The 16,208-nt window shown below is 52.8% G+C and overlaps 1 protein-coding gene across 8 annotated transcripts in view; it reads left to right on the top strand.

Annotated features, from left to right (window-relative positions):
• The first annotated feature begins 1,762 nt into the window (after positions 1 to 1,762).
• The window catches only part of LOC133360026 (outer dense fiber protein 2-like), a 30,549-nt gene continuing 16,103 nt past the window's right edge, over positions 1,763 to 16,208 (top strand). The window contains exons 1-13 of one of the 8 annotated variants that reach the window (XM_061578591.1): positions 2,035 to 2,130; positions 4,702 to 4,757; positions 5,108 to 5,236; positions 5,521 to 5,637; positions 7,616 to 7,834; positions 8,294 to 8,487; positions 9,779 to 9,905; positions 10,393 to 10,524; positions 11,152 to 11,226; positions 11,808 to 11,879; positions 14,131 to 14,247; positions 14,540 to 14,725; positions 15,835 to 15,944. In XM_061578591.1, coding sequence (XP_061434575.1) covers positions 4,743 to 4,757; positions 5,108 to 5,236; positions 5,521 to 5,637; positions 7,616 to 7,834; positions 8,294 to 8,487; positions 9,779 to 9,905; positions 10,393 to 10,524; positions 11,152 to 11,226; positions 11,808 to 11,879; positions 14,131 to 14,247; positions 14,540 to 14,725; positions 15,835 to 15,944 — 1,493 coding nt within the window. In that variant the 5' untranslated portion in view covers positions 2,035 to 2,130; positions 4,702 to 4,742. Of the gene's footprint in view, positions 1,966 to 1,987; positions 2,131 to 4,701; positions 4,758 to 5,107; positions 5,237 to 5,520; positions 5,638 to 7,615; positions 7,835 to 8,293; positions 8,488 to 9,778; positions 9,906 to 10,392; positions 10,525 to 11,151; positions 11,227 to 11,807; positions 11,880 to 14,130; positions 14,248 to 14,539; positions 14,726 to 15,834; positions 15,945 to 16,208 lie in introns of those variants that run through there. The other 7 variants (XM_061578593.1, XM_061578594.1, XM_061578590.1 and 4 more) reach the window with 7 other exon arrangements.

The raw sequence follows: 16,208 nt of genomic DNA, 5'->3' as shown, positions 1-16,208 counted from the left end.
ACTCCGTCCCACCGCGGATTGGCAAAGGGCTGTAAATATAAAAGTTTAGGCTTTCATTGACCCCAAATCAGAATCCTATGAGCTGTGAAGCCCTTTTTGACACGCGTTCAGCCATCAACAAACTCATTACAAATACGACCACAAACAACTGCACTTGATACTGTGGTGCCACGCACGTGATGATGTTCATATCTATCTCCACTTAATATCGTATAGAAAGTGTTATGTTTAATGTGGAGAGTGCGGATCTACGAAGGGCACATTGTCTGCTTATCGATAATTTAATGTTAATGTGACATTGCTGCTGATCTGTGGTGTTGTCTTGCTGTGGTCTGGGACTGTTGTTTTTGTTGTGTGTGTGTTGTAATAGGTTTTTACCCTTTCAACTGGTACAAAAACTGACACCTTTATACAAGGGATCATGTTTGCAATAACCACAACACAAGCAGTCAAAATGCAAACAAAAAGAAACAACTCTGATAATCTTATCAGAGTTGATAATCTTATCAGAGTTGATAATCTGATAATCTTATCAGAGTTGTTTATTTTTGTTTGCATTTTGACTGCTTGTGTTGTGGTTATTGCAAACATGATCCTTGTATAAAGGTGTCAGTTTTTGTACCAGTTGAAAGGGTAAAACCCTATTACTATATTTTGTCACTGGTAAAGGTCTCATAGTGTGTGTGTGTGTTGTTTGTTGTTTATAACTCGCCCTGACCCCAGGAATCCATACTCTTTGGTTCTTTCGGTAAAGTCACATAGTTAGAAATTAAATAAAACAAAACAGCCTACTTCAGCAATTATTTCTTGCTGTGGTTGTCACACCCGATGAAGATTGCTTGTGTTGCAATCGAAACGTCGTGATTTGTCTTATTTTATTTCTAACTACGTGACTTTACCGAAAGAACCAAAGAGTATGACATTGTTACGAGTATCGACACACGCGTTGAGCTTTATTTTTGCGCCTTTTGGCGTCATCTGGTCGAACACCATATGAGACTAGGCTCTAAAGAAAGCTGTCTCTGGTGTGGACCAATCAGTTTCAAAGACAATGCATAAATTATCAGAGTCGTGTTTTTGTTTGGATTCGACTGCAAGTATTGTGGTTAATGTAAGCATGATTCCTTGCAAAAGGTGTCAGTTTTGTTGCCAGAAAAAAGGGGAAAACCCCTATTAGTACTTATTTTTTTTGTCATGAGGTAAATTCATTTTCTGAGGGGAGCTGCGGGTCAAATTGTTTTTAAATCCTTTATATTAAGTTCGCGTGCTTGCTTGCTTGCTTACTTAGGACCGTGCAAATCTTTCGCTCGTTTTTTAACCCACTTCCCGTGATCCAATCGAGCTGACATTTTCCACACAGACTCGTTGTGCGTGACAATTAATTTTCGTGAAATTTCTTTTCCAAAATTTTACACTGTTTAGGGAAAACTAATTAAATATTTAATTACCAATTGCTTAATACTGGCAGACAATCATCTGACCCATAGGTGGCAGCCATCTCAAGCCAGAGGACGAGAGAACTCGAGCCGCCACGCATATAAAGGATTTAGAGTGAAAAACTTTGTTTTTACGGGTTTACTTGTTTAAATGCCGCTGTAAGTTCCCGCCAAGAGGCCGCGCGGCTGTCCCTATGGCAACGCGCGTCTGTTACCGTAGCAACGCGCGTCTCCCCCCCCACCTCTTCCACCGTCTCCACGGCAACGGTGTCAGTTGGGCGGGCGCGCGGGGGGAGGGGCTCGACTCCAGCTGATCGCAACGGGGCGCGGCCGCCGGGAATATTCAACCAATCAGCGGCCGAGCTCGAGCCAACGTCGAGTTTGAATTGACCAATGGGAGCGGCGCAAGGAGGGCCCGGCCGTGCCGATGTTTTGGAGGCCGCGAGACGGCGGCGGCGTTGGCGCAGCGGGCGGACGGCGCGCGACCCATCATCATCATCACCGCCGCCACCGGGGTCGGTTAAATACGGTACCAGTTTGTCGCGGTCGGTGATATTGTTTTGGCTGTTGCGTGGGATGTACCGCACGTGGAAGTTGCAACGGCCGCGTTGTGGATTGTAATTGTTCGAAGCGCCTGCAATGTCTCGCTTCCGCTACTGCTGATGGAAGAGCGGCGGGGTTAACACGTTCTGAGGTGTTTGTTGTGGTGTGGTAATCATCGTCGTCGTCTTCTTCATCAACATCATCGCGGTCTCGTCAGCACCACCACCACTATCATTAGTATCGGCCTCATCAAAAGCAATCGTTAATTCAGTTGCTGAAACGGGCTTCCAGCTTGCGATGCGAAACGTCGAACATCATTTTGAAATCGTGTCAGGTTGCTATCATAATTTCTGCCACGTTCTAGGGTGTTTGTTGTGGTGTGGTAATCATCGTCGTCTTCATCAACATCATCGCGGTCTCGTCAGCACCACTATCATTAGTATCGTCCTCATCAAAAACAATCATTAATTCAGTTGCTGAAAAGGGCTTCCAGCTTACGAAGCGAAACGTCGAACATCATTTCAAAATCGTGTTAAGTTGCTATCATCATTGCTGCATCATCAGCAGCAGCACAATCTGTCGTCATAACCATCGATGGATACAAATCGATGCAGTGAACTCCTTTGTTGTTACTGTACAGGATGGTCCAGATGTCTTGTGATTTCACAATATTAACCGACCCCATTAACGTGTTCCCCTTTTTTCAATAAACTTTTAAATATATTTTTTTATTTAAAGCTTTCGTGACTGCAGGGATTCATATTCTTGTTTCTTTCGGTAAAGTCACGTAGAAGGGAAATAATAAAATATTAAAAATATAAAACAATAAAAATTCTCACGACGTTTCGATTGCAACACAAGCAATCATCATCGGGTGTGAAATCCACAGCAAGAAAATTTGAAAAAATAAATATACAAAGTTTTTTGAGGAATCAATTGGGTTATGTGGAGGATGTGTGTGTGTGTATATATTCTGTAAAGTCACGTAGGTAAAAAATGAAATTAAAATTAATAAAAAATAAAAAAATCACGACGTTTCGGAGGCAACACAAGCTTCCGTCTTCAGGTGAAACTGTGTGTGTGGGGGGGGGGGGTCACAAGACATCTAGACCACTACAGTGCCGTGGTTATTCAGATAGATAGAAGCTGGCTTAGCGTTGCTGGGGGGGATATGTTATTTTTATTGCAGCTTGAAGGTGGCTAGAGACGCGTTGCCATGGGGGTCACCCCCAGTCTGTGAAGTGATTATCATGGGAAACCTTCTGTTTTTTCCAGTATCCAAAGGGCGATGAAAAATAAGAATAGGTTACATTTTTATTTAAAGATTTCGTGATTGCAGGGATTCATATTCTTGGTTCTTTCGGTAAAGTCACGTAGAAGGGAAATAATAAAATAATACAAATATAAAACAATAAAATTTCTCACGACTTTTTTCAAATTGTCTTGTGGATTTCACAGCTGATGACGATTGCTTGTGTTGCAGTCGAAACGTCGTGAGAATTTGTATTGTTTTATATTTTTATTATTTTATTATTTCCCTTCTACGTGACTTTACCGAAAGAACCAACACCGGCACACGAGGGGGTGGGTGACCAGCACAACGCCCGGCCGCCTTTGTCTCCCCAGTGCTGATGTTGTTTACACACCGCACCAGGTACTCATTTGAGGCTGAGTCGACTTAGGGGAGGCCCATGACCGGTTCAGATAATCGTCACCGGTGTTAGTTGTGAGCGGTTAGCGCATCGCGCATCGCGCTAACCACTGCACCACCGCTCCCCGCAGTAACAGCAGCATCACGCTCATTTGCTCATTCGCTCACTCACCACACGGTAGGACTGTGACGGATAATCACGGCTAAGGGAGTCCTTCATCCAGCAGTGGATTGGCCATGTTTAACACATAGGCATTCACGGCCAACATTATCCATATTTGGGTTAGATTGCGTACGTATAAATGTGTCGTGAAACCCACTACCACCCGACATGGCCGGTTTCACGACACATTTATATCTACGCGACCTAACCCACAATAAAAAAAACCTCACGGATGGACCACGGTTTGATGTTCATGATGGTGACCGACCGCTTGCCTGTGGGCGTGCGTGCGTGTGGCACCTACGCCTGGGTCTGATCAAAGGGGCGACGAAATCTGCACTTGACGTCTTTGAGGTCGTGGTCATCGCGTTGTTGTCGTTCTAACGGCAGCAGTGCGCTGGGGTAGTGTGAAGGCACGGTGATGTTTGCGGTCAGTCGGTTGCGGTGGCAATTTGTGTTGTTGTCGGAAGTGCGTGGAGGCTCCCTCCCGGTGATGGTGTTGTGTTGGTGGTTGCCGTTGGTGGTTTGCAATGTACACAGGCTCCCCGTGATGATGGTGATGTTGTTGGTGTTGGTTGTTGCTGTTGGTGGTGGTTTGCAGTGTGACAGGACCATAAAGATTCGCATGGGCTCCCCGTGATGGTGATGATGATGGTGGTAATGATGGTGATGATTATGTTGTTGTTGTGTTTGCTGTTGTTGGTTGTTGTCGGCAGTGCGGCAGGACCATGAAGATGCGCACGGGATCCCCGGGATGGTGAAGATGGTGATGCTGATGTTATGTTGGTTGTTGTTGTTGGTTGTTGTCGGCAGTGCGCCGGCAACATGAAGATGCGCACGGGCTCCCGGGGATGGTGAAGATGGTGATGATGTTGTTGGTGTTGGTTGTTGTTGTTGGTTGTTGTCAGCAGTGCGGCAGGACCATGAAGATGCGCACGGGCTCCCCGTGATGATGACGATGATGGTAATGATGGTAATGATGGTGTTGATTATGTTGTTGTGTTGGCTGTTGTTGGTTGTTGTCGGCAGTGCGGCGGCAACATGAAGATGCGGACGGGCTCCCCGGGATGGTGAAGATGGCGATGATGATGATGTTGGTTGTTGTCGTTGTTGGTTGTTGTCAGCAGTGCGGCAGGGCCATGAAGATGCGCACGGGATCCCCGGGATGGTGAAGATGGTGATGATGTTGATGTTGGTTGTTGTTGGTTGTTGTCAGCAGTGCAGCAGGACCATGAAGATGCACACGGGCTCCCCGGGATGGTGAAGATGGCGATGATGATGATGATGATGTTGGTTGTTGTTGGTTGTTGTCAGCAGTGCGGCAGGACCATGAAGATGCGCACGGGCTCCCCGCCGGTGCACGTGCACGTGGACGAAGACACGCCGGTGCACGTGCACCTCAAGAAGACGCGCAAGCCCCGCGTGGGAGCCGGCTCCGCGGAGGTGAGGGGCATGCGGCGGCTCCCGCGTAGGGGCACGCGCATCAACAGTGTTGAGTCTATGGGCAGTATGTATGTGTGTACGTTGAACTTCTTTCGCACCGTACGTAGCCAACCGTGCTCATCGGAGGTGCAGTTTATTGTCACGCCGTTTTTTTTCTGCGTGTAATGTGTCGTGCTGTTGTGTTGTTGTTACGGGCTCACGTGTTGTGGTGGTGGTGGTGTTGTTGTTGTTATCGAGTTACTGTATCGTTTGTTGTTGTTGCGCGGTTTGCTGCTCGATTGCAGGGACGAACCGTGGGGGGCGAGCGGGCGAGCGCACGGTCGACGCCGCGAGGACGGAGCCGCGGGCCGTGGATCCCACCCGGAAAAACCTCCGTGCGGGACAAGACTTACGCCTGGGAGGTGAGTCTCCCACACCTCCGATTAGCACGGTTGGCTACGTACTGTGCGAAAGAAGTTCAACGTACATACTCGCTGCCCATCGACTAAACCTACCCATAGACTCAACACTGCACATAGACTCAACACTACCCATAGACTCAACACTGCCCATAGACTCAACACTGCCCCAGAGACTCAACACTACCCATAGACTCAACACTGCCCATAGACTCAACACTGCCCATAGACTCAACACTGCACATAGACTCAACACTGCACATAGACTCAACACTACCCATAGACTCAACACTGCACATAGACTCAACACTGCACATAGACTCAACACTACCCATAGACTCAACACTGCACATAGACTCAACACTGCCCATAGACTCAACACTGCCCATAGACTCAACACTACCCATAGACTCAACACTGCCCATAGACTCACACTGCTCATAGACTCAACACTGCCCATAGACTCAACACTACCCATAGACTCAACACTGCCCATAGACTCAACACTGCCCATAGACTCAACACTACCCATAGACTCATTACTACCCATAAATTCAACACTGCCCATAGACTCAACACTTCCCATTGACTCACCACTGCCAATAGACTCAACACTGCACATAGACTCAACACTGCCCATAGACTCAACAATACCCATAGACGCAACACTGCCCATAGACTCTACACTTCCCATTGACTCAACACTGCCCATAGACTCAACACTACCCATAGACTCAACACTACCCATAGACTCAACAATACCCATAGACTCAACACTACCCATAGACTCAACAATACCCATAGACTCAACACTGCCCATAGACTCAACACTACCCATAGACTCAACACTGCCCATAGACTCAACACTACCCATAGACTCAACACTACCCATAGACTCAACAATACCCATAGACTCAACAATACCCATAGACTCAACACTACCCATAGACTCAACACTGCCCATAGACTCAACACTGCCCATAGACTCAACACTACCCATAGACTCAACACTGCCCATAGACTCACACTGCTCATAGACTCAACACTGCACATAGACTCAACACTGCCCATAGACTCAACACTGCCCATAGACTCAACACTACCCATAGACTCAACACTGCACATAGACTCAACACTGCCCATAGACTCAACACTGCACATAGACTCAACACTACCCATAGACTCAACACTGCCCATAGACTCAACACTGCCCATAGACTCAACACTACCCATAGACTCATTACTACCCATAAATTCAACACTGCCCATAGACTCAACACTTCCCATTGACTCACCACTGCCAATAGACTCAACACTGCACATAGACTCAACACTGCCCATAGACTCAACAATACCCATAGACGCAACACTGCCCATAGACTCTACACTTCCCATTGACTCAACACTACCCATAGACTCAACACTGCCCATAGACTCAACACTGCCCATCGACTCAACACTTCCCATCGACTCAACACTTCCCATAGACTCAACACTTCCCAAAGACTCAACAATACCCATAGACTCAACACTGCACCTCCGATGAGCACGGTTGGCTACATACGATGCAAAAGAAGTTCAACGTACATACGTATGTACATGTTTTTAATCAACGTGCGATTTGAGTATTTGGCTGCTATATAATAAGCCACTTCTTTGAGCTACCATTTGTGGCCAGGTCACTTCCGAAAAAGAGCTATGCAGCTCAGTTGGCCTTGCCTGGTAAAATAAAAATTAGTTTGGTTTAGTTTGGAACGCGGTTGACGCGGTGAAATGAGACATGCAAACTCCAAATATACATCAGGCGTCAGGGTCGGGATCGAACCCACGACCTCCTATATACCAGGCGAGGTAGTTAACATTTCACCACGGGGCGAGATGTTGACTAAACACCAGCTCGACCGCCATCGCCACACACGGTGAGCGAATGTGGGGGGGGGGGTGGAGTTTGGATCCTCTGTCCCTCGGCGCTTCGCCTCAGGGCCCCACGCACCGTCTGGAGATCTCTCCCCTGCGGGGCGCCGACGCGGGCGGCATGCGGCCCGGCCTGCACGTGAGCGACCTCACCACCACGGACGTTGCGGACGCTGCCCAGAGGGAGGAGGAGGAGGAGGGGGAGGAGGGGGATGGGGAGGCCGCGACGGCGTTTGAGAAGACGGTGGACGGACTGCTGGCGCAGGTCAGCTCCCTGCAGGCCCAGGTGACCGGCGCAACGGAGGCCCCGGCCACAGCACTGGTTAGGTCACGACGCTGAGTCCAGTCCATGCCACACCACTGGTTAGGCCACGACGCTGAGTCCAGTCCATGCCACAGCACCGGCTGGGTCACGTCGCTGAGTCGATGCCACATCACTGGCTGGGCCACGACGCTGAGTCGATGCCACATCACTCGGTCCCGTAACCATTCTGTGTGTGCTTCCGCTGTGCCCAATCTCTGTTCCCACGCCCCGTGTGCTCTCCATGCTCCATGTATCTCCACCTGTGTCTAAAAGACAAATGTGCAAAGTTGTACCAATTTTAGTCGCCCTGAAGGGACGATGGAATAAGTAGACACACAACCGTGGGTTTAACCGTCTCCGCGCTCCGTGCGTCTCCACCCCCCCCCCCCCGTCTCTCCGTTCTCGTGTCCCCCTCTGTCTCCGCGTCCCTCCGTGCGCCAGGTGGACCAGGAGCGGCGGGACCGCGCTCGAGAGCGGGCGGTGAGCGAGGGGGCCGCGTGGCGCCAGCGCCGCCGCGCCGGGGGGGCGGCCATGCCCTCCTCCCCGGGGGACGTCGACCTCTCGCCCCACCAGAGCGAGGGGCTGAGACGACGCAGCCTCGAGATGCACGCCGGGCCCGACGGGGACTCGGCACGGTGCGCAGGGGAACCGGTGGGGAGGCCCTAAGGGGGTAGGGTGGAGGGCGGGGATATGTGGGGGGGGAGGGAGGGGTGGGCACTTATGGGGCACCATGGTGGCGAGATGTTGACTCCCTCGCCTGGTGTACATGAGGTCGTGGGTTTGATCCCGACCCTGACGACGCCTCCTGTATATTTGGAGTTGGCGTGTTGTTTTCTCTTCCCGTGGTCGCGTGGATTCTTCTCTGGGTCCTCCGGTTTTTGCCTCCACATTTAGAAACACGAGTTTCAAGTATGTGGCTGCTATAAATTTCCACATGATGATAATCAAATTCGTTGAGCTATCGTTTCTGACCAGGTCATCCACCGTCTTCTCTGAAAAAGAGCTGTTATAGCTCGATGCGCCTTACCTGGTAACATTTAAATAGTTTATATTCAGTTTGCTTGTGGACTACTAAGAAAACCAACTTATTTGCCCACTCACTCATCCACTCATTTGCTCTCAGTCCCACAAACCATACTCTATCCTGGCCGCTCGAGCACCACAGTGCTGAGTCTATGGGTAGTGTTGAGTCTATGGGCAGTGTTGAGTCTATGGGTAGTGTTGAGTCTATGGGCAGTGTTGAGTCAATGGGCAGTGTTGAGTCTATGGGCAGTGTTGAGTCTATGGGTAGTGTTGAGTCTATGGGCAGTGTTGAGTCTATGGGTAGTGTTGAGTCTATGGGCAGTGTTGAGTCTATGGGTAGTGTAGAGTCTATAGGTAGTGTTGAGTCTATGTGCAGTCTTGAGTCTATGTGCAGTGTTGAGTCTATGTGCAGTGTTAGTCTATGGGTAGTGTTGAGTCTACGGGCAGTGTTGAGTCTATGGGTAGTGTTGAGTCTATGGGCAGTGTTGAGTCTACGGGCAGTGTTGAATCTACGGGCAGTGTTGAGTCTACGGGCAGTGTTGAGTCTACGGGCAGTGTTGAGTCTACATGCAGTGTTGAGTCTACGGGCAGTGTTGAGTCTACATGCAGTGTTGAGTCTACGGGCAGTGTTGAGTCTATCGGTAGTGTTGAGTCGATGGGAAGTGTTAAGTCTATGGGCAGTGTTGAGTCTACGGGCAGTGTTGAGTCTACGTGCAGTGTTAAGTCTATGGGCAGTGTTGAGTCTACGGGAAGTATGTGTGCAAGTTGATCTTCTCTCTCACCGTTACGTAGCCAACTGCGCGGGGGAAGGACGACAAAGTGAACACAATGAGCAGTTGTGAAGGTTATTGGAGATTCGGTGCGAGTGGCGTTGACGTTTGCGTCCTCGATGTCGGCGCGCAGGCTGCCTGCAGGCGGCGCCGATGGCCGCGACCGCCTGCTGGGCCAGCTGCTGGAGGCCGAGGCCGTGGGGGCGTCGGCGGCCAAGCAGGTGGCGGCCCTCCGGGACTTTGTGTCGCGCATGAGACACGTAAGCAGCGCAGCGTCGCGTCGCCGCCGCGACATCACCGCCGCCGTGTCACCGCCGTGTGGCTTTTGCGCGTTTTTGCTGAGCACCGCCTTCTCCTGGCAGAGCCACGGGTACGGCTCCTCGACGCCCACCCACGGGCAGAAGGGAGTTTCGCAACAACAACAACAACACCATCGTCATCTGTGTGCGGCGATCCACCAACCCCCCCCCCCCTCGCCTTCACGGTGCCGGATCACAGGCCACGCCACGTCCATATACCACACCGTGTCGTCGTCGCGTTACTGCCGGGCGGTGGTGGTGGCGGTGGGTGCAGTGGTGGTGGTGGTGGCTACGCTGCTCCTGTACGTGGCCTGTGGTCCGGCGCTGTGGAGGCAGCAGCAAGGGCTTGGTGGATCGCAGCACAGATTGGGTTGCGTGAAACTCCCTTCCCGTGGGCGGGCGTCGAGGAGGAGCTCTACCCTGACCGGCGCGTTTGTTGAGGCTGCAGGAGAAGGCTTTGAGCTGCTCGGACGTCAGCCGCATCACGCGCCACAAGGAGCTGCTCATGGAGAAGCTGGAGGAGTTTGAGGTCGCCAACAGAGCGCTGCGCAGGCTGCTTCGCAACGAGCACGCCAGCGGGGTGAGAGACTCGCGCCGCACACTCACACGGGGTGAGATGCGAGGTGGTGAGGCGCCGGGGGGCAGGGGTGAGACGTGGGGAGTGAGATGCGGGGTGGGACGCGCATGGGGTGAGACGGGCGGTGAGACACGGGGTGAGACGTGGGGTGAGACACGGGGTGAGACGGGCGAGGAGACACGGGGTGAGACACGCACGGGGTGAGACGTGGGGGTGACACGTGGGGGTGAGACGTGGGGGTGAGACGTTGGGGTGAGACGTGGGGGTGAAAAGTGGGGTGATACGTGGGGGTGACACGTGGGGATGACACGTGGGGATGACACGTGGGGGTGAGACGCGGGGATAGAAGGGGAGCGGCGGCGCAGCGGTAAGTTCCATTACGGCTCACGGCCCCAACACGAGTGGCGATTATCGGAACCGATCCTGGGCCCTCCCCTAAGTCGAGTCGGCCTACAGACGAGTAGCCGCTGCGGCCTGTACTGAACGTCAGCACTGGGGAGACAAAGGCGGCCTTGGTGGTGCTGCCCACCCACCGTCACGGGTGCTACTCGCTCGCAGCACTTGCCCCCACCAGTCTGCGTGAGGCTACAGGGTGGGGGGGGGGGGGGTGATCCTTCGTCTGTTTTGCAGCTGGACGTGACGCAGGTGATGGAGCAGCGCGACGTTCTGCTGCGGAAACTCACCCTGGCCGAGGGCGACAACGCGGTGAGCAACGCACCGGGCGCACGTGAACAAGCGTGTCAAGACACGTGTACGTCCTGTGCGTGTCAAGACACGTGGACATCCTGTGTGTGTGTCTATGTGTCTGTCTGGGGGGAGCGGTGGTGTAGCGATTAGCGCTACGCTGCGCTACAAACCTAGCGACCCGAGTTCGATTCCCGCTCACGGCCAACATCGGTGACGATTATCTGAACCGGTCCTGGGCCTTCCCTAGGTCGGCTCAGCCTCAAATGAGTACCTGGTGTGGTGCGTCAAAACATCGCACTGGGGAAACAAAGGCGGCTGGGCTTAGTGCTGGCCACCCACCGCCTTGTGTGCCGTTCTGGCCTTCATAGCTGCTCGCTAACAGCTCTTGCCCCAACAGTCTGTCCGGGCTATACGGGGGATCTTTGTCTTTGTTTACGTCCTTGTGTCTGTCTGTCAATTAGTCTGTGTCTGCCTGTCTGTCCATCCGTCCACGTGTTTGTCTGCTTGTCCTCGTGTTTTTCAATCCGGCTCTGTATCTGTGTCCATCCGTTAATCCCTCCGCCCGTCCGCCGGTGTCTGTCCGCGTGTCTGCATCTCAGCGCCTCGCCACGCGGCTGCAGGAGCTAGAGAAGGAGCTGAGCCAAGCAGCTGTACAGCTGCAGTTGGAGAAGGTGTGTGTGGGCCCTCTGTATGAGTCTATGGGTCTCTGAGTTTACGGGTCTCTCTGAGAGTCTATGGGTCTTTGTATGAGTCTACAGGTCTCTGTATGAGTCTACAGGTCTCTGTGAGAGCCTACGGGTCTTTGTGCGAGCCTATGGGTCTCTGTGAGTTTACGGGTCTCTGTGTGAGTCTTTGGGTCTTTGTATGAGTCTACAGGTTTCTGTGCGAGCCTATGGGTCTCTGTGAGTTTACGGGTCTTTCTGAGAGTTTATGGGTCTTTGTATTAGTCTACAGGTCTCTGTGCGAGCCTATGGGTCTCTGTGAGTTTATGGGTCTCTCTGAGAGTCTATGGGTCTTTGTATGAGTCTGCGGGTCTTTGTGCGAGCCTATGGGTCTCTGTGAGTTTACGGGTCTCTGTGTGAGTCTTTGGGTCTTTGTATGAGTCTACAGGTCTCTGTGAGAGTCTACGGGTCTCTGTGCGAGTCTACGGGCCTCTGTGTAAGTCATTGATGACTGGGCTTAGACCATCAATTCGACTAATAATGATCACACCCGTAGCTCGTAGCGACTTGCCGGCGAGATTAAACGGAGATTAAATGGAGGCCGTCTGTCACCCAACGCCGCTCCCCACACAGCGAGTGACCGGGTGCCTAATCTGGGTCTTTGCCGGGCTCTGGTTTAATGAGACGCGGTGCGCTCGGTCACCGCCTGCCAGGGAAATGTTTCTTCGTCCTCGGGGACCTCGTCCTCTGCCTTGCGTTCTTAATGACGCCGCGGTGGCTATGGGCAGTGTTGAGTCTATGGGCAGTGTTGAGTCTATGGGCAGTGTTGAGTCTATGGGCAGTGTTGAGTCTATGGGCAGTGTTGAGTCAATGGGTAGTGTTGAGTCTATGGGCAGTGTTGAGTCAATGGGTAGTGTTGAGTCTATGGGCAGTGTTGAGTCAATGGGTAGTGTTGAGTCTATGGCAGTGTTGAGTGTATGGGTAGTGTTGAGTCTATGGGCAGTGTTGAGTCTATGGGCAGTGTTGAGTCTATGGGCAGTGTTGAGTCTATGGATAGTGTTGAGTCTGTGGGTAGTGTTGAGTCTGTGGGTAGTGTTGAGTCTATGGGCAGTGTTGAGTCAATGGGTAGTGTTGAGTCTATGGCAGTGTTGAGTGTATGGGTAGTGTTGAGTCTATGGGCAGTGTTGAGTCTATGGGCAGTGTTGAGTCTGTGGATAGTGTTGAGTCTGTGGGTAGTGTTGAGTCTGTGGGTAGTGTTGAGTCTATGGGTAGTGTTGAGTCTATGGGCAGTGTTGAGTCTGTGGGTAGTGTTGAGTCTGTGGGTAGTGTTGAGTCTATGGGTAGTGTTGAGTCTATGGGTAGTGTTGAGTCTATGGGCAGTGTTGAGTCTATGTGTAGTGTTGAGTGTATAGGTAGTGTTGAGTCTATGGCAGTGTTGAGTCTATGGGCAGTGTTGAGTTAATGGGCAGTGTTGAGTGTATGGGGAGTGTTGAGTCTATGGGCAGTGTTGAGTCTATGGGCAGTGTTGAGTCTATGGGCAGTGTTGAGTCTATGGGTAGTGTTGAGTCTATGGGCAGTGTTGAGTCTGTGGGCAGTGTTGAGTCTGTGGGCAGTGTTGAGTCTATGGGCAGTGTTGAGTCTATGGGCAGTGTTGAGTCTGTGGGCAGTGTTGAGTCTGTGGGCAGTGTTGAGTCTGTGGGCAGTGTTGAGTCTATGGGCAGTGTTGAGTCTGTGGGCAGTGTTGAGTCTATGGGCAGTGTTGAGTCTATGGGCAGTGTTGAGTCTATGGGCAGTGTTGAGTCTATGGGCAGTGTTGAGTCTATAGGCAGTGTTGAGTCTGTGGGCAGTGTTGAGTCTGTGGGCAGTGTTGAGTCTGTGGGCAGTGTTGAGTCTATGGGCAGTGTTGAGTCTATGGGCAGTGTTGAGTCTATGGGCAGTGTTGAGTCTATGGGCAGTGTTAGTCTATGGGCAGTGTTGAGTCTATGGGCAGTGTTTAGTCTATGGGCGGTGTTGAGTCTATGGTGCAGTGTTGAGTCTATGGGTAGTGTTGAGTCTATGGGCAGTGTTGAGTCTATGGGCAGTGTTGAGTCTATGGGCAGTGTTGAGTCTATGGGCAGTGTTGAGTCTATGGGCAGTGTTGAGTCTATGGGTAGTGTTGAGTCTATGGGCAGCGTTAGTCTATGGGCAGTCTGGATGTATGCAGAAATTATCTCGCGCCGTACGTAGCCACCCGTGCTAATCGTGTTGTTGTTGTTGCCAGGACTCGGCTCGCTCGGCCACCGACGCATCTAAGGGCCTGGAGGTGACGCGCGCTCACCTCCAGGGACAGCTGCGCAGCAAGGAGGCCGACAACAACCGGGCCGCCACACACATACGGGTGTGCGCGGGTGTGTGTGTGTGCGCGGGTGTGCGTGTGCGCGGGTGTGCGTGTGCGCGGGTGTGTGCGGGTGTGCGCGGTTGTGCGTGTACACGTGCGTGCGTTCTCATGTTAACGTCACCACTGGGGAGGCAAAGGCGGCCGGGCGTGGTGCTGGCCGCCCACCCCCTCGTGCGCCGTGCCGGCCATCGTAGGCGCTGCTCGGTAACAGCACTCGTCCCAAACGGCATGTTAAGGCTACACGAGGAGAGCGGGAGGCTACACGGGGGACCTTTGCCTTTGCTCGGCGCAGGGGCTGGAGCGAGCGCTGGAGCAGCAGCGGCTGGAGGCGGAGGCGCTGGCCGAGGAGGTGGCTCGGGCTCGCGAGCGAGGGGAGACTGACAAGGAGGCGCTGAAGAAGGCGACGCGGGCGCTGAAGACACGGGCGCAGCGCGGGGAGGACGCAGCGCAGCAGCTGCACGCGGAGCTCCTGGACAAGGCAACGAGAGAGAGACAGACAGAGAGACAGACAGAGAGAGAGAGACACACAGAGAGAGAGACACACAGAGAGAGACAGACAGACAGAGAGAGAGACAGACAGACAGAGAGAGAGACAGACAGAGAGAGAGACAGACAGAGAGAGAGACACACAGAGAGAGAGCGACACAGAGAGAGCGACACAGAGAGAGCGACACAGAGAGAGCGACACAGAGAGAGAGACACAGAGAGAGAGAGCGACACAGAGAGAGCGACACAGAGAGAGCGACACAGAGAGAGCGACACAGACAGAGCAACAGAGAGAGACACACAGAGAGACACACACAGAGAGATACACAGACACACACACACAGAGACACACACAGAGGGACTCCGAGAGACTCGGAGATACAAACAGACTCGCACACAGTGCAGCAGCTACCAGAGATGGCTCACAGAAAGAGAGAGAAATGGAGACACACACAGGGACAGAATCCCACAGAAGGACGGAAAGACACAAGGAGCGACAGACTCGCACGTACACAGGCTCGCGCAGACAGAACCGCATATGCAGTGACGCTCACACAGCCTCCTTCAACGTCAGCACCGGGGGAGGCAAAGGTGGCCGGGCGTGATGCTGGCCACCCACCCCCTCAAAGGTGCGCCGTGCCGGCCTTCGTAGGTGCCGCTCGCCAACGGCACTCGCCGCGGCAGTCCGGAAGAAAAGCTGAAATAAAATAAATGTGTCGATACCGAGGTTCCCACAAGGCCATGCGGGAGGGCGTGCGGCACAGTTTGGCTGCCAGCTACCGCAGAGTGGCGGCGGTCGTGTCCCCGTGGTTCTCCGTGGCGAGTAACGACGTCGTTTAAAAACAGCGGCGCTGCTACTTCTCACCGAACAAAATGAACGCCGAGATTGGGCGGTGTAACGGGACCCAACCTGCGACCTGCGGTTGTCCCGGAACACGGCAAAGGGTTAAAGGCTACGCACGGTGTGTGTGTGTGTGCCTGCGTGCGTGTGTGTGTGTGTGCCTGCGTGCGTGTGTGTGTGTGTGCGTGTGTGTGTGTGCGTGTGTGTGTGTGCGTGTGTGTGTGTGCGTGTGTGTGTGTGCGTGCGGTGTTTTCGAGCAGGAGGCGCAGCTGGCGGACACGCTGGCGTCTGCCGAGGCGTGGCGGTCGCGCAACGGGAAGCTCTCCAAGGAGAAGTCGCAGCTGGAGATGGAGGTGGCGACGCTCGGCGAGTGAGTGCCTGGGTCCACTCCCCGCTCTCTCTCTCTCTATAGACACAACAACAACAACAGCAGGCGGCACGACCACGTAAACCCACACAGTCGTACACAACAACAACAACAAACGAAACGACCACGTAAACCCACACAGTCGTACACAACAACAACAACAAACGAAACGACCACGTAAACCCACACAGTCGTACACAACAACAACAACAACAGGCGGCACGACCCAGTCAACCCACTCAGTCGTACACAACAACAACAGGCGGC

The sequence above is a fragment of the Lethenteron reissneri genome, chromosome 67, assembly GCF_015708825.2.
Source record: "Lethenteron reissneri isolate LAM-NWPU_2019-01 chromosome 67, ASM1570882v1, whole genome shotgun sequence".
Lineage (NCBI taxonomy): Eukaryota > Metazoa > Chordata > Hyperoartia > Petromyzontiformes > Petromyzontidae > Lethenteron > Lethenteron reissneri.
This window is presented reverse-complemented; position numbering and strand designations above follow the sequence as displayed.